The sequence below is a fragment of the Micropterus salmoides genome, unplaced genomic scaffold (genome assembly GCF_014851395.1).
Source record: "Micropterus salmoides isolate LMB-PRFRI ecotype aquatic unplaced genomic scaffold, ASM1485139v1 Ms_hic_scaffold_9, whole genome shotgun sequence".
Taxonomy (NCBI): domain Eukaryota; kingdom Metazoa; phylum Chordata; class Actinopteri; order Centrarchiformes; family Centrarchidae; genus Micropterus; species Micropterus salmoides.
In genome coordinates this window covers 1111830-1130003 of record NW_024044681.1, presented here as the reverse complement: position 1 = coordinate 1130003, position 18174 = coordinate 1111830, and the positions used below count along the sequence as shown (strand labels likewise).

The window sequence follows — 18174 nt, the reverse complement described above, 5'->3', positions numbered from 1 at the left end:
AACAGGCTGCCATGTGCAGGAGTGACCTGCCCCAGTAGAGACACTGAACATACAGTAATTAACTAACGATTGTACCCGGCTGTAATTGACCCTTCGCTAAGCCCCGCCCCCTTACCTACTGTTGCTTAGCAACAGTCTATTACTGCAGTCCCCGGAGAAATATTGTGAAATTAGTTGGAAAAAGCGATCTGAGAAAGAAGCAGACAGTTTCGTAGTTGCATTATAGATTTGAAGGTTGTATTCAGGCTGTCAGACTGACTCAGACTGATGTGAAAAAAATGAAAGATAGAAGCTAAAGCCACCGATCACACAGTACAAGTGAACCACCGCATCCCCTGACGACTGAGACAAAAGACAACGATATTAAGGATCAACACTGTTCCTGTACAGCTGCTAGGCCTCTGTTCATTATTACAATCATTAAAAAGCAGAACAGCAGGGCTTTATGACGTTACATTCAGTAGGAAGTTAGCTAGCGTTAGCTAACTAACATTAACATTAGGAACAACCCACAACTGACATTTTTCTGCATTTATTTTAGGTTTTGGAAAGAGAATAAATAGTACTTCTCCTTTCAACCTCTCTGAGTAGCGACAGTAACTATTACATGTGGCCCAGGAAGAGCGTTTGACCATATCTTAGAAAAATACAGCCAAAAAAAGCTAGAAAACGACTCCTTTTGCATTAGAGTCAATGGAGCGCAGCCATTAACATGTCTGACCTCAGTTAGAGCGAGTCCTATGATTGGCCAGCTTTGTATTCGGGGCGTGGTTTAGCGAAGGGTCAATTAAGGTTACTTTAGAGTAAGAAAGTAGGCTTGTCTCCCTGGTTGTGTTGGGGTAACCTGTGTTACCTGAGTGGAACAAAGATTTCTTCCCTAAGAGATGCCGGGGGGAAATGGTCATTTTCTGATGCTGAACCAAAGTCACTGTGGGGCCCGATGTTATTATAATGATTATAATTACTAACATTACTATAAATATCTGTACCATTATTGATTCGGTCTGTACCAACATTACCTTTACTGTCTGTACCTCTGTGTGGATATTGTGTAGGCTGCTACCCCCTACCCCTCTCGCTCTCACTCCCTCTCTCTCTCTCCTTCACCCCCAACTGGTGGAGGCAGATGGCCGCCCACCCTGAGCCATGGTTCTGCTCGGGGTTTCTGCCTCTTAAAAGGAAGTTTGTCCTTGCCTCTTTTACAATAAAGTAAAATACAGTAAAAGTTTGTTTTCTTGCATCAGTGACTTTAGAGAATGTCTTCATAGATCACAACCTGATGACACATAGAAGTGGTCGACAATTGGCGGCCCACGGCACAAAGTTACTTTGATAGTGGCAAAAAAAAATAATAATTATAGCGGCTGGTGCTGAAACAGATCTCAGTCATGACAGCAAAAGTTAGTCACATAATCACTTCCACTTAAGTGATTGTGCCGACAAAATAAAAGCGCGAGAACATTTTTGCAGCAGTACTTTATGTTAGGGCTGAACGATTAGGGGAAAAAATCTAATTGCGATTTTTAAAATTTTTTCAATGAATTATAGATTCTGTAAATGTTGGATAATGTAAGTGTACTGCCTAATGTGAAAACCGTGTAATCTGTCTTTTACAGTATACTGTAGCAGACTACTTTCAGCACTTCTAAGGTGATCTTAAATAAGTATCTTGCATTGTTTGTTATTAGATTCACTGATAAAATGAGTGTACTGTAAGTTACAGTCCTTACTCGTAAATAATTTTTCCGCATGGCACGTATTAATTTCTTAGAGGCATATGCGAGTGAAATACTGTAGAGCCCTGCATCATCCATCCTTGACCCCTCGCGCTGCTGCTGTTCTTCTTCTTGTTTTATTGGCGGGTCATCACTGTTACAGCTAATGTTCTACATGTTGCCACCTGCTTTACCGGAGAGAAGCGTAGCAAATATTTCAAATACGCACAGCAGGTTTTCTATAAAAAAATGTTTTTTAGTGAGGTTGAAAGGAGATTTACGGGAAAATATTTAAACAGGATAATAGCGGGATAGAACGGTAAAATACGGGAGAACGCTGGGGAAAAACGGGAGGGTTGACAGGTATGACGGTAGCGCTTTAAGTTAAATGCTAACATCTTACAATTACAATGCTAACATGCTGATGCTAACCAGGTACAATGTTTAGCATTCAATCTATGTTGAAGTGATGACAGATCAAAGTGTGGACAGAGTAGAATAGTATCAGTGATCTGAGAGCCACAGCCAGAGGTCAGAGGTCAGACTCACAGGAACTCTTGAAGTCCTTCTTCTTGCCCTTCCTCCTCATCAGGGTGCCCCGTGGACTTGTGGGATACATGTTCCTTGGCAGGGTGCTCATGTTCAGGGACGAGAGACTATAGGCTGACATGGAGCCAGGAGAGAACGAGTGGCTGAGGGCTGCAGAGAGAGAGAGAGATGATGAGCGGGGGTCTCTCTCTCAAAACAACACATCAAACTATAGGGAGAGAGAGGGAGAGAGAGAGAGGAGGACGTACGAGGGTTGTTTGTATGGCGGTTGTGCGATCTGGCAGCTGATTGGTCGGGGTGGTACGTGTTGTAGTGGTAGGGGGGAAGGATGGGGGCAGAGCCTCCGGTCTCCCAGGGAAGGGGGCGGGGACTACGCTGCACCTTGACTGCACGCGCACACACACACGCAAACACACACATACACACGGGAGGGTTTTAGGTTAAGACAGAAGGAGAGGTCAAAGGTCAGGTAGCTGCCTGTCTCACAGCTTTACAAAAGATTACATCTTATTTATGTAATTTCTTATATGTGCAGTTTATTATGTTTTTTTTATCTATTTATTTGTTTGTGATGAATTGTATTCTCTGTGGTCATGCGTTGAGGACCCATCGACTTATGGGGATTAACACACAGGGTGTATTTATACTGTGCTGTGGTGCGTTCAGGGCCAGTTGAGTCTGTTGTGTGTGTTTTTATACCTTGATGTGGTGTGTTCAGGGCCGGTCTCACCTGGTGTTTGTGTGTGTTTATACTGTGCTGTGGTGCGTTCAGGGCAGACTGGCCTGAGGCCTGTACTACTGCTAGAGGACTGATGGACACACAGTGCTTTATATCTCATGGTGACTTTATTAAGATGACATCTACTGTATGTTATATGTATTTACGACTTATATTTATTTATTTGTTTTATGATGTGTATTGAATACTGTTTGCAAACCAACTTGCCCATTTGGGGACAATAAAGACGATCAAATCAAATCAAATGCTATTGTGGTAAGAATAACTTAATTTCAGCTGCAACCCAGTTGAAAGCGCACATGGCAACAAGTCAGGGTGGAATCTAAAAATATTTCATCAAGTGACATCTATTAATAGCTCTCATCATTGAGTACAGATGTGGTGTGTAGTCCAATAGCCCTATTCATGTATAAATCATAACCATGAAGATAAGCTGCTCAGAGCAGTTTAGAGACGCAGCATCAATGACAGCAGACCTCGGGTGTAACATTTATATCTTTTGTAGTACGGGTTTATTTAAGAAGAAACACCCAACGTCACAAAGTTACTCCTGAAGTAGTACAGGCATCTGGTCTGTGTGGGTTTATACCGTGCTGTGGTGCGTTCAGGGCCGGTCGGGCCTGGTGTTGTGGCAGGATCTCCATGCGGACGGTCTGACAGGATACAGAGAGCAGCTGAGTGGCTTCAGCCAGAGAACAAAACTCCATCGACTTCCCATCGACGGACAGAATGTGATCGCCTGCATGAAGAGCACCACACCTACACACACACACACACACACACACACACACACACAAAATACATCACACTTGATCAATTCCACACAAAGAGGTTTACAGATTTGTAGCTGGGTTGCGATATCGGGGTCAGACGTCAGGTACCTGTCTGCTATGCTGGCTGGTTTGACCTTGTCGATGATGATGACCTGCTTGTTGCAGAACATGGAGGTGGACAAGGCCACGCCCAGACTGGAGCCCGTCGCCTTTGCAACCTCCACCAGCAGCGGCCCCGACGCCGTGGCAACGGAATCTGACAGACGGGAAACACAGACACACAAAGTTTTTGCTTTGTTATCATTTTACTTCATATGGGGGTCCACACGGTTCAGTTCTTGGTCCTGTTTTATCATGAAATTCATTCAAGTCATATTATTCACATTAATCATATTTCCGATCATTCTTATGCAGATGATATTCAACTCTATATATCACTTTATTCTGACCACTTCCAGAAACTGATTTAGTGCGTTGACCTAATTAATGTCCCAAAACGTTCTTCATCTCAGTAGCAACAGTGCTCGACTGCTGCAGTTTTTATTTTGTTTTTTTAAAATCAGAATTGCCTCAAGATTTGTCTAAATGTTCACATTTTCTTTTCCATCTTTTAAAGTTTGTTTTCAGTTACTTTTAAAGTTGAAATGTTTGTAAAAAAGACGTGTCTTGGACTTGTGATTTACTTTGACACAATTTATTGTACAATATTATTATGGATTAAATTAACAATTTAATAGGTGTATAGAACATCAGAAAATAGAGAATAATACATTTTATGGCCCAAGGGAACGTCTTCAAATAGGTTTTTAGTTCAACCAACAGTCCAAAGATTTTCTATTTACTTTAATACAAAACAAACAAGTAGAAAATCATTACAATGGAAAATCTGAAATTGTCAAATTCTGGGTATTTTTACACAATTATTCCATTATCAAAATAGATGCTGATTCATTTTATGTTAATTGATTAATCATTTTAGGTCTAGTTGCTCATACTTCTTAAAAACTGATATTAGTTCGAGAATTAACCACAAAAGTCAGTACCAGAGAGTTCAAACTGACCCATCACGGAGACGTCATACTCGAGCAGCAGCGTGGCTTCCTGCCCGCACTGCTTCAGGATGCTCATGGCCTCTGATAGCGTGCTGCCGTGGAGACGAATCCCATCGATGCTTAACAACCGATCACCCGGCTTGACAGTTCCTTCTCTGCAGAGAGAGAGAGAGAGAGAGAGGATAATTTCTACAGAGGCCCCCGAGGGACAAAAACCCTTCAGACACACAGGGAGGTCAGAGGTCACGCACCTGTCAGCCGGACCGCCAGGCCTGATGGTTGTAATGACGATGGGGCGAGACTTGTTCCTGTCTTCGTGGGCCCCACCTGCAAACACACAGTCATGGATTGATTTTGAAAGCACACACAGACGCACAGACACACAGGCGCTGAGCCCCTCTCACCTCTGATGACGAAGCCGAAGCTGTTTCCTTCTTTGTGAAGCGTGACTTCAACGTTCTTGAACATGACCCCTGACCCCTGTACCGCTGCAACACACCAGAACACCAACACATCCACATGACCTCTGACCTTCTGCAGCTTTAACAACACACTGAATACACTCTCCCTACACAGTCCCTCCAGAGTTTCACAATGTCAACTATTAACACAACATTAAAATATATTTTCCTGCAAAACTTTGTCACACATCATCAAACTCACTTCCTTGTTTAGAAGACACAGCAGACGTGTGATACCAACATCTCATTTGCGTGCAAAAATAAAAGCAAAGGACCGTGAAAAACAGTATCCAGATGTTCTTTACCAAAGCGGAGGAAACTGTTGTGGTCCAACATAAAAGGAAATCGTTTATTGTCAAACACTTTTCCAAAACATAAGCAGAGATTTCAGACGAAACAAATCACTGTGACACAGGCTGTTACATCCCGGACCACTGCAAGAGCTGACAGAATCAAGGTAAGCTGGTTTAAATATGCGGACAAATAACGTTAACGTTTATCAGAGTGTTTGCAAGACACTGAACTGTGTGTGTGTGATTTAAGAACATAGTTTTGGAATAAAAAATTTTTTTAGAAAGCTTTTTCAAAGAAGCAATAAGATTCCCATCTACTTTTGCAGTTTTTACTTATTTCCATAATTTCATTGCAAAAAAAACACCCAAGAACACAAAAAAGTCTCCATACGCTGCAGTTGTACTTATATTTCTAATAATATCTCTTATTACTACTGGTGGCATAACTCACAGACGGGTGGTAGCTCGTACTCGACCTCCAGGACGACTCTCTCCCCGACGTTCTTCAGCAGGCTGATGATCTCATCGTGTCTGAACTTGGCGAGGTTGATGCCGTTAACAGCACGGATGTAGTCGCCCACGTTCAGCTGGTCGCTCCTGCACAAACAGTTTAAAACATCAGCTACAATGTCAAGTCAATGAAGTTATCTTTTTCAATAGTAAAGCCTAAGATTAAATACCCAATGTCAAATAAAATCAACACGATGAAAAGACAGTGGCTAACAGCAGGCTTGAAGTCTCCTCTAGCAGCATGCCTGGATTAAGAAACAGCCAAGAGGATATTAGGCTGCGATCCGACACATTAGGTAACAGGGGTCCACAAGTTTGGGACCAGACCCAGGAGTAAAATCAGTAAAACTTTAAATCAATTCTAAGATTAGCCAGTGAAAGGAGGCTAAGATAGGGGTGATGCACATCTTGTATTCCTTAAGGTCCTAACTGCAGGCATGCAGATAAAAGTATGGATCCAGGTGGAGGACAAAAAATATATTGGATTTAAGTGGAGAACACAGGACTGCTTCACGTTCTTGACTTGAGCATCAAAGCTGACGTCAGAGTCATATAGAGTCACTGCAGAATGTTCTTGGTGAATATGTGTTTGTGTATATATGCATAAAAATAACTGTATATATTGTTTTCTTTTGCATGGAGGAACTATAATATACAGTACAGACAGAACAAGATGTGTCTGAAAAGGTTTATGAAGTCTCTCCATTACACAGTTTGTGCACCAGAGAGACACGTAAAATACATGTTCAGTACAAAACTGTGTTACAATACTTAAATAAACTAATTTAAAGGGTCCTTTTTAAAAATGTTTGTTTATGTTATGTGTTTATGTAGAAAAAAAGTACTGGCTGATATATTGTTATTCAATTTTTTTTAAACTAAACCATCAACACTGGTATGGGTCAGTGCAATCCAGTATGGATGGGCCTGTAATAATGAAATTCAACATATATGAGTAGCAGATATGTGTGATTTAAATGGCTAGTTATGCACATTATAGGTGAAAGAAAGATGTTCACAACTTTAAAGCACATTTAAACACATTTAACATGAAAATGTAAAACAAAATTTGAACCATGTTAAGACCCGTGCGTTTGGATTCTGCTTCTCGGTTTCTAACTATCTGCATATTTCAGCTCCTGATTGAACTGCAGTGAGCATTTTACAGTCCATAAACATGTCTCTTATCTGCCAGGTCAACAAAGCATGAAGAAGAGAGTGCTTCTGTTTCCAGTCCTGGACCATGGCGGATCGCAGCTAACGCTCCAAAGTTTGGCTTAGCTTCACCAAAAAAGAGAATGACACAGCAAAATGCATCAGCTGCAGTAAGGAGGTTTGGTGCGAGGAAGTAGCTCCGACATGACGAAGCGTTTACTTCAACACAGCGTGAATCTGAAGGAATGCACTGTGTTCAACGTGTCGCGCTCTCCCAGCTACAATGGCGCCCCAGATACAGCTAACGCTAACAGTAGCAACACCTCAGGTACAAAACACAGGTGAGCTGACGTTCACCTTTTCTACTGAAGGGAAACGACTGATGTCTACAAATGATTTAGTATATATTTTTCTTAGACACGAGTCCCCAGAGACGCCGCTCTGGAGACTCCTTTCATTTTAGCCATGAAGGGGAAGAGGAGGAGAAGGAAGAGGATGACGAGATCTGTGGTGAAGGAACCAGAAGCGAGATTCAAAAAGAATCGGAGAAGACACAGAACAGATGGGATGTAGAGCAGGTTAGAATGTGATAAAAACACTAAAAGATTAAAAGATTAGAAAATAATAGACTAGCCCGCCAGACAAAACAGACTCAGACAGAGATCCGTTACCTGGCAGCGATGCCTCCCTGTCGTAGGTTTGAAACCCGGGGCTTCCCATCTTTGTCAATGCCGCCAGAAACCGTCAGTCCGAGCGTCGTCCCCTCCTTCTTCATCAGCTCCACCACCGTGCAGCCCCGAAACTCGTCTACATCACACCAAAGGATACATAATGTGATTTTACTGCATAACTGAACTCTTTCATTTCATCCAGTCTTAGTTATTCCATCTCTCTTTCTTTTCCATCCCTACACTAACTGTCTCTCAGCATGGAGAAATAAAATAATAATTTAGTCATCTCCAAAAAAAAAAAAAGGAGAGAGAAGTGAAGTCATCTTCTATTCTTTGGTCCATCTATATTTCATCAAAGGGCTAAAATATTCACCAGCGGGAGAAAAGGGAAGAGAGAGGGAGATTTTTCACAGCAGACTTCGTACAATCTGGTGTGAGCTGCCCTCAGGTGATAAACCAGAAAGCAGGATTTCATTTAAATGTTGTATTTAATATTAATCAGGCAGGGTTTCGTCCTCTTTCATTCAGACGTCTAATCTTCATGACCATTGCTGTCTTCTTCTCCTCCCTCATCTTCTTCCTGCACAGAAGGCTTTCTGAAGAGCAGCAGCTTTTCTAAAACATCAGCTCTGACTCACAGTCTGAAAAAGAAAACCCCCAAAATCTTCTATTCATCTAAATGTGAACCAGTTTCCTGCAGCTGCGAAGGAGAAACTTTTGAAAGTGTTACTTCAAAATCTGCTTTCACACTGAAAGATGCTGAATTACAAAAAAGCTTTTTTCAGAGGAAAACAGTTTTGTTAAAGCTGCACTATTTCAGATTTTACTATAAATCCGAGACTAAATAAGAAATGTGTGTGCACCCGTCTGTTAGTGACATTAAATCCACTACGAGGATCTCAGTGGCGGTTTTGCTGGTTCTGAAACATCAATGGCTAGTCGTGAAGCTTAACCAGTTCCACCAATTAGTTCTGAAGCTCTTGAAGCACTACCAGTTCCACCAACTAGTCCTGAAGCCCTACCAGTTCCACCAACTAGTCCTGTTCCACCAATTAGTTCTGAAGCTCTTGAAGCTCTACCAGTTCCACCAACTAGTCCTGAAGCTCTACCAGTTCCACCAACTAGTCCTGTTCCACCAATTAGTTCTGAAGCTCTTGAAGCTCTACCAGTTCCACCAACTAGTCCTGAAGCTCTACCAGTTCCACCAACTAGTCCTGAAGCTCTACCAGTTCCTCCAACTAGTCCTGAAGCTCTACCAGTTCCTCCAACTAGTCCTGAAGCTCTACCAGTTCCTCCAGCTAGTCCTGAAGCCCTACCAGTTCCACCAACTAGTTTAGAAGCCCTACCAGTTCCTCCAACTAGTCCTGAAGCTCTACCAGTTCCTCCAACTAGTTCTGAAGCTCTACCAGTTCCTCCAACTAGTCCTGAAGCTCTACCAGTTCCTCCAACTAGTTCTGAAGCTCTACCAGTTCCTCCAACTAGTTCTGAAACTCTACCAGTTCCACCAACTAGTTCTGAAGCTCTAGCAGTTCCTCCAACTAGTTCTGAAGCTCTTGAAGCTCTACCAGTTCCACCAACTAGTTCTGAAGCTCTTGAAGCTCTACCAGTTCCACCAACTAGTTCTGAAGCTCTTGAAGCTCTACCAGTTCCACCAACTAGTTCTGAAACTCTACCAGTTCCACCAACTAGTTCTGAAGCTCTTGAAGCTCTACCAGTTCCACCAACAAGTCCTGAAGCTCTTGAAGCTCTACCAGTTCCACCAACTAGTCCTGAAGCTCTAGCAGTTCCTCCAACTAGTTCTGAAACTCTATCAGTTCCACCAACTAGTTCTGAAGCTCTAGCAGTTCCTCCAACTAGTTCTGAAGCTCTTGAAGCTCTACCAGTTCCACCAACTAGTTCTGAAGCTCTTGAAGCTCTACCAGTTCCACCAACTAGTTCTGAAACTCTACCAGTTCCACCAACTAGTCCTGAAGCTCTACCAGTTCCACCAACTAGTTCTGAAGCTCTTGAAGCTCTACCAGTTCCACCAACAAGTCCTGAAGCTCTTGAAGCTCTACCAGTTCCACCAACTAGTCCTGAAGCTCTACCAGTTCCTCCAACTAGTTTAAAAGCTTTACCAGTTCCTCCAAGTGGTTGCAAATCTATACCACATACTTTAATTGGCTCTGGACATCCGCCAGTTCTTTTAACTGCTTCGGAAGCTTGATTAGTTACTGTAACTAGTTCAGATGCACTTCTAGTGTCTGTAACTGGTTCGGGTGCTTTACCAGTTCCTTTAACTGAATCCAAACCTCTTCCATTTCCTCTCCTCCATCTAATTGGTTCTACAATTCTAACAGTCCTGTAACTGGTTCAGAACCTCTACCAGTCCCCCTAACTTGTTCAGAAGCTGTACCAGTTGCTCTAATGGTTTTTAATAGGATCAGATGTACCAATTTTCTTGAGTTGGCTTTAAAGCTCCATCAACTTGATTTGAAACACTACCAGCACCTCTTACTAGTTCTGAAGCTCTACCTTGATCCTGTACTTGGATTTGAAGCTCCACTACTTCCTTTAACTAGTTCAAAACATCCACTAGTTAATTTAACCAGTTTGAAGCTCCAACAGATCCTTCATCAACTGGTGTTGCAGGTTTCCAGTTCCCCTAACTTTCTCTGAAGCACCAAAAGTTCTTCTAATTGGTTCTCCATCTCAACCAGTTATTTTAACTGGCTCCAAAAATCCAGGATGTACCCATTGTTTTATTAATCGCTGGAGAAACAATAAACTGTAAGGTTGTCCATCACTGTAACAGCTCTCTACTGTCCTTGAGATTGTTATGACAACTGTCTCAGGTCACAAATATAATATTTAGTTGCAGTCACAGACATTTCGGTAAATTCTGATTTCAGTATTCTGATTTGCAAGTAGGCCACCAGCTCCAGGTGGGAGGAGATAAAGTGCGACTGCAAGCATCTTCCTTCAGGTCACACGTATCAAAAACTTGCAAATGTTTGTATGTGTTCTAATTTCAGAGCTGTTATCTCCATCGCTGTGCTGGTGGAATCACACACAACCAAGAGAAATCAGAAAAGAAAGAAATGGATAGAAGAGATCACCAACAACTAAATAATAGATAATATATAAATGTGTGTTTTGTGTTACCTGGTATACTCTGCCTCCTGATGGCCAGCGCTCCATCTGGAGGTCTCGCCCCGGCAGAGTGTTTGGTGTATGGCCCCTCATCTGAAACACAAAGAAACACACAAAAATATTACTCTGACTTGCTCAAAACTTCTATCAGTTCCTTTAACTAGTACTGAAGCTCAACCATTTCCTGTAACTGGTCCCAGCCCTTTACCAGTTTCTGTAACTAAGTTCCAAAGCTCTATGACTTCCTTTTAAGGTTTAGGTTGTTCAACGAGTGCTACTCAATGTCTCCAAACCTTAACCAGCTCCTTTAACTGGTTGTGAAGTTCCCCAACCTCTGGTTCCAGACATTTACGAGTTCCTTCAAAGGGTTACAAAGCTTGACCAGGTCCTCTAACTACTTCTGAAGCTACCAATTTCTCTAACTGGTTCGAAGGTTCGACCATTTTCTCTAACAGGTTCAGAAACTTCACCAGTTCCTCTACCTGGTTCTGAAGCTCCACCACTTTCTTTAATTGGTTCCAGACATTTACCAGTTCCTTCAACGGGTTAAAAAGCTTGACCAGATCCACTACTTCTGAAACAACCCCGAAGTGCAACGAGTTTCTCTAACTAGTTCAGAAGCTTCACCAGTTCCTCTCAATGACTCTGAAGATTGACCAGTTCCTCTACCTGGTTCTGAAGCTCTACCAGTTATTTCAACTGGTTTAAAGGCCAGAAACCTAGTAAGTTGTCTGAGTTCACTGACAAACCGCAACAGACAGAAACCTTTACACATAATGTAAAAGTGACACGCTCCCATAATGCATCTGTACTCACCGTCATCATCAGACGTCACAGACCTTCCACCACAAAAATACATCTCAGAGCTAATAAACTACCTAAAAAACTACCGATGAGCTACATATATCCTTACTTAAGTTTTCTGGTCTCATTAGCCAGTATTAGCATGTTAGCAGCATGCTTCAGATGATGCTATTTGTTAACGAAGCTCTGAAATGACTTTTACTGCCCCGTTAACCGTCTGGTTTAAAGTCTAAAGCTGCTGCTGAGAGATCTGTCAAGTCAGCTTGTCCTTATGAATAAAGAAACTACTGCCAGAGAGAGGTGACCTCATCAGTACAGTGACCAATCCCTGTGGAGAACACAGTGGTCTATCTAAGTGTGGGCCAATCACAGCAGTCCACTGGGAGACCCCCTGGTGACATCATCATGCAGATGAGACAGCAGAGGCGGAGCTAAGCAATGAACCGTGACATCATTTCAATTTAGATGCAGAGATTTGATTGGATGTTTGATGTTTCTGAAAAATTAGAATCACCACCACAACGCTAACTATAGTTCTGAAATTATTATGGATCAATTCAGAAAATAAATCATAAGCTTTTCTGATAATTGAAATACGAAACATCTGGTTTCTGCTTGACATGTGAGGTTTTGCAATTGATTGATTTCCTATATTATATTTTATATTCTTTTATATTGCTGTACTTTACTATATTTACTGTTATACTATATGACTATATTTCACTTTATACTGTAATTGTGTAATTGTATTATTATTATTATTATTATTATATATATTAATACAGACAGACACTATTATTACTTAATCATACCATACATTATTCTGATTGCTGTTTAATTATACTATACTAGACCACACCACTGTCACTTCTACCTCAGAACTTTGTCTTTAATTGCTCTTGTAAAAGTTTCTATACTTCTATTCTTATTTTAGTTTAACAAACCTTTAATTATATTTTTCAATTATTTTCTCCATTTATCTTTACTTATTTTTATCCTTGTGTTGCTGCAATGCCTGCATTTCCTGTCTGGGGATCAACAAATCTATTAAAAGACTAATTTTTGTCCAATTGTATGTTGAAAGTCAGTCGACTTAGCGAAAATTATCATGAAGTCACAGCGCCTTCAGGCAACATCAGACCAGTGATATTAAATCGTTAGTCGCGCCTGTAAATCACGTCACACTTGTGTTTTGTCTTGTTACAGTTCAGCATCGTGTTGTTCTATTTTGGTCTCCTGTTTGGTTTCATTTCATTTCACTATAGTCTATTCTAATCTGCTCTAGATCTATTATGTTCTGTTTGGTTCCGGCAGCAGAGCTCAGAAATAACAATGAGACTCTGAAAAACACACACACCATAGCTAAGTGAAGATGAAAGCTAAGCCTCCTCCTCCTCCTCCTCCTCCTCCTCCTCCAGATGTAGGGCAGCAGCATCTCTCCCTTTCAACTACAGTACATAGTGTATATTCACATATAACGCTTTATACTACACACTGTTGTATGTTATATAATAAATGAATAATCTTAAAGAGGTGGTATTATGCTTTTTGGCTTTTTCCCATCTCCCACAGAAAACTCTGCTCTGAACTGCCTGAAAACAGCTCGCTTGTAGTCCAGCCGTTTCCCTAAATGCGCCTCATTTAACGCCCGCCAAGCGACTACTCCGACACGCCCTCAAAAACACCGGTGGAAAAGCAGTGAGCTGCAGCACACAGCTCTCCTCTCCCTTCCAAACACTAGCTACCCTCCAGGCAGTCAGTGGACATAAAGTTGTTCCTGTGATGTAGAGACAGAGCTCAGTTAAAACTTTATGGATACAGATTAATAACTCACCGCTCTGAAACTCTCGCTCCAGTCCATGTTGCCAAGCCGGTCGGCAACATGTACGGCTGAACCCGAGCTGTTTACCGGCTTCTCGCTGACCCGCCCTCTGCTTCTGATTGACTAGTAGTCCTTAACTAGGAACTGAGCATGTGCAACTCCCAACAAAGATCATTTAGAGACAAGATGTATCACTCCATAGCTAAAACGAAGCCTTCAACACAGGGTGGAAAGAGGAGCTGCAGCAATAATAATAATAATAATAATCCTTATTTGTAGAGCACTTTTCAAAAACAAGTTACAAAGTGCTTTAACAAGTGTAAAGAATAATACAAAAAAACAAGATAAGAGCATGAAAACATTGAAAAGACTAAAATACAGATTAATATAAAATTAGTAAAATACAATAAAATAAAAGGGATAAAATGAAGTCAAATAAGATCGGGAAAGGCTCTCCTATAGAAGTATGTTTTAAGAAGGGACTTAAAAGAGTTCACTGACTCAGCCGACCTGATTTCCTCGGGCAGGCTGTGCAATGTGCAGTATGACAAAAATATGTAAACCTGTTCTGGTACAACCCCTAAATAGGATTTTGAACCTGAAAATGAGCATAATACCACCTCTTTAACTCGTATTATTGATTGCTACAATTCTTTAAACAAGTTTACGCATAAGGAAGTGTTCAGATCCTTTACTTATGGAAGTATAATCAGGAAAATGTACCCAAATATTAAAAGTACTCAATTCAGAAAAACTGTTATGTGATTGTATCAGCAGCCGATTAATTAATTATAACTGAGAAAACACTTTTACATCCATTTACATGTGTTGTTTCACAGCCACAAGATGAAATGTGTTTTTACTTGTATATTTAATACCCACTGAGGGTAGCTGTGACACAGAGATGATCCATTTTTAATCCAAACTATACTGACAGCGTGTACGTGTTAAACCTCAGAAACACAAATTAAACTTTCAGGAATGGTGGAGCTCGAGGCCCGGCCTCTTGCGCTTACGCACTGAAAATCTAAATACAAACAGCTGATTACGGATCAGGATCAGGAAACATCTGCAGGTCATCTGCAGGTGTTTCCATTCGCCAGAAGGTTACTGGTGGTGGTCGACCAATACAGGTTTTTGAATGGCTGATGCAGATATTTAGAGAGCAGCCGATGGTTTATATATAATGCTGATATCAAAACAAAGAAAAGTCATATATAATCCCATTATTCCTGCAGAGTACAAGCTAATAAACATCTCAGCCAGTAACGTGTTGTTTCAGATCAAAGTTTGATTAATGAATGAAACAGAAACATACTTTGGGTTCTGCTGTAGATTTCAGAGCTTGACTGATGTTTAAGGGAGAGCGGATAAGTTTGTCAGAAGTCATTCAGCTGCATTATTATCTACAGTATAACTTTATATATATTTAACACTAGCCAGTGATGCTTTTAGATTAGATCTGCTGTCATTTAGGATGATATATCGGCCTCGTGAGTGCAGGTATCGGCCGATGCTAATTTTCTCAAAATGCCAGATATCATCCTATTGAATGGCAGACAAATTAGTCTATTGGTCGGCCACTTGAGTAGACTATCACTACATACGTGTTTTAATGTAAAATTCTATTCTTCAAAGTAACTCACAACTAAAGCTGTGAGACAAATGTAGTGAAGTTAAAAGTACAATATTTCCCTCTGGGATTTGGTGCAGTGAAAGTATAAAGTTGCATAAAATGGAAATACTCAAGTAAAGTACAGTTTTTGAGTAAATGTACTGCAAGTTCTACTGGTTACTGGATATATTTATGCTGGAACTAAATGATTATTAAATCAATCTGACAATAGCCAAACATTCCCAATGCGATTTCTCAGAGCCCAAGGTGAGGTCTTCAAATTTGTAATTTATATCTGACCGTCTACCAGTAAATCCTCACATTTCAGAAGCTGGAATCAGATTAGGGCTGAACAATTAATGAAAATCTTATCGAAATCGCAATATGACTAACTAATTTTCAAACAGCAGGACGTGCAATATTTCCAAAAGGTGATATGTGTGTCAAAATGCCATTTTAAATTAAATTTTGTTGCGCTGCAGAGACGTTGTGGCCTACTCATCATATTATTAGATTTAAGAAAACATCTTTGTTTGGTACAAATCCTTGCAAAAATAACACCACAATCATTTAAATATGTTTTCTCAATAAAAAAGGGAAAATTATTATAAAATGTTGATTCCCCCACAGTATCGCAAATCAGTCAAAAAAGTGAGATTAGATGTGTTTTTTTTTTATTGTTCTGAATCAGATATGTTTAACTTTTTGATTTGAAAAATATTGACTATTTAAATGTCAGTCTGTAGCTAAACTACGAGGAAGACTGAACTCCTTAACAAGCAAACAAATAAATAAAAACTGCAGAAAAATACTATAGTTACAGAAGCCTAAAGTGTGACATGTAGCATCAGCGGTAGTGAAACAATAAGCCAATTAATCAACAACAAAATCAACAAGGAAAAAGCAAACAACCACAGCTTCTTTAAATGTGTTTTTCTCTTCTGCCTTTTGGACTGTTGGTCGGACAAAACCAGACATTTGAAGACGTCAACTTGGGCTTCAAATAAACAATTTTCTGACAATTCATCAATGACTTGGAAAGAAAAAAACCACTGTAGGTGACTTGATTTGCTTCTGCAAATAAAAATAAAGAGGGAACACGAAGTGACCGGATATAAAAGCTCCATGGGACAGAAAATGGTTAAAGTTGATATTTAGATCCAACAAGAATCATCCTCAGGTCTGCAAACAGCTGTCTGACCTTCAACAACAACCAAACCAGAAACACACTTATCTGCTCCGTCAGTCAGTTACTATAAATACTGAAGAGTCACTAAATTACTGCTCACAATCCTCCAACCAGTGCTGCTTAACGTGAAATCCATTTCAGTCACTACATTTCAGAGGGAAATGTTATGATGTTATCAGAAATCATAATTAAACGCTGCTCTTGCTGGAGGGGGTGTGGATCAGTACAAGTGTTTTGGTATTGTCCACATTTTCAGCCTTTTGGGGAGAAAGCACATGAAATATTCACATGAAAGATTCTGTGCTTAAGTATTGGTCATTTTTCTCTTTGTGTCAGTTTTTCCTGAAGGTCTCTGTAAAAGTGATTTCTACCTGCTGAAGACTTTCATGGTTGCAGTGTTATAAAAATCATTAAAATGACGCTTACAAATAATTATGTTTGTAACAAAAGTCCAATTATATAAATATAACACTCTGAAAGGGGCCTTTCTGCACAATGAGACTTACTGGTTGTACTTTTAGTACATTTTATTGCAAATTCTGAAGGTACTTATAACAGAAGTATTTCTACTTTATTGTAAGTAAAGGATCTGAATAACAAGGACTTTCACTTGTAATAAACAGTGGTGCAATGTAACTATGTACATTTACTAAAGTACTGTATTCTGAGGTACTACATTTTAGGCTTCTTTAAACTTCTACTCTGCTACATCTCAGAAGGAAAATCTGTACTTTTTACTTCACTAGTCTACATTTGTCTGACAGTTTTAGTAACTTTGATCATTAATTCAAAAAATATATATATATAAATTACCCCGCGACGACAAAGCTTTTTATTTTAATGGAAGTGTGTGTGAAAAGTCTCCCTTTTCATAATAAATAAAAATATTTAATCCAGTATATATATTTTTCTGAAATGGTCCATTCTGCATTATGAGTACTTTTACTGGTATATTTTGATGCTAGTACTAAATAAGTATGCTTGTGAATACAGGATCTTTTATTATTATTATTATTATTGTTATTATAACCTTTTAACCAGGAATAAACTCAAGAGTGTCCTGGCCGAGACCGTCAGTAGCATAATTAACAAGGTTGCAGACATAAAAAGATAAAACACATGGGAATTAATAATCAGTTAAAAGGTCAACATGTTCATAAATATTTGCCACAAATCATCAACAACGAGGATCAAATGATTAATCAGTCACAACATCTATAGCCAGGATTTCCAGTCTTTTAAAAGTACTTCAAAAGCCGAAGATTCAGGACGTTTTACAGCTGATTCCAAGTGAAGGGATTTAAACGCCCCTTTTCTAAAGTCAGTCCAGACTTAAGGGACACATAGTGGTAATAATATCTAATATCCTGGGAACAAAGACAGTAGCTTCCTGTACTTTTACTTGTAACATAGTACTTCTACAAATCTTCTTCCACCACTGCTAATCGAGTATGTTTTACATTGTAGTACTGCCACTTTTACTTAATAATCTGAATACTTTATCCACCAGGAAAAACACAAACACCTGAAGCTTCAAACCGCACCAGACTTCCTGAACACATTATCTCTCTCTCTGAGTCTGTGCCCTCCTTTCTCCTCTATGCTCGCTCTCCCCGTTAACACACACCATGAATATTACATTCATGAAAATAAGATGCTCTCTCTCTCTCTCCTGCTCACACTCACTCTGAAGG

At 40.1% G+C, this 18174-nt stretch overlaps 1 protein-coding gene across 10 annotated transcripts in view; it reads right to left on the bottom strand.

The window, feature by feature from the left end:
• grip1 (glutamate receptor interacting protein 1) overlaps positions 1-18174 on the bottom strand; it is an 88927-nt gene that overhangs the window by 29236 nt on the left and 41517 nt on the right. For 4 of the 10 annotated variants that reach the window (XM_038707876.1, XM_038707882.1, XM_038707874.1 and 1 more), the window contains exons 2-11: positions 11063-11143; positions 7919-8054; positions 6034-6179; positions 5233-5316; positions 5080-5155; positions 4820-4983; positions 3885-4032; positions 3593-3762; positions 2513-2650; positions 2265-2414 (exon numbers count right to left, since the gene is read on the bottom strand). In XM_038707876.1, the coding sequence (XP_038563804.1) occupies positions 2265-2414; positions 2513-2650; positions 3593-3762; positions 3885-4032; positions 4820-4983; positions 5080-5155; positions 5233-5316; positions 6034-6179; positions 7919-8054; positions 11063-11143 (1293 nt within the window). The remainder of the gene's footprint in view (positions 1-2264; positions 2415-2512; positions 2651-3592; positions 3763-3884; positions 4033-4819; positions 4984-5079; positions 5156-5232; positions 5317-6033; positions 6180-7918; positions 8055-11062; positions 11144-18174) is intronic. The other 6 variants (XM_038707883.1, XM_038707875.1, XM_038707878.1 and 3 more) reach the window with 3 other exon arrangements.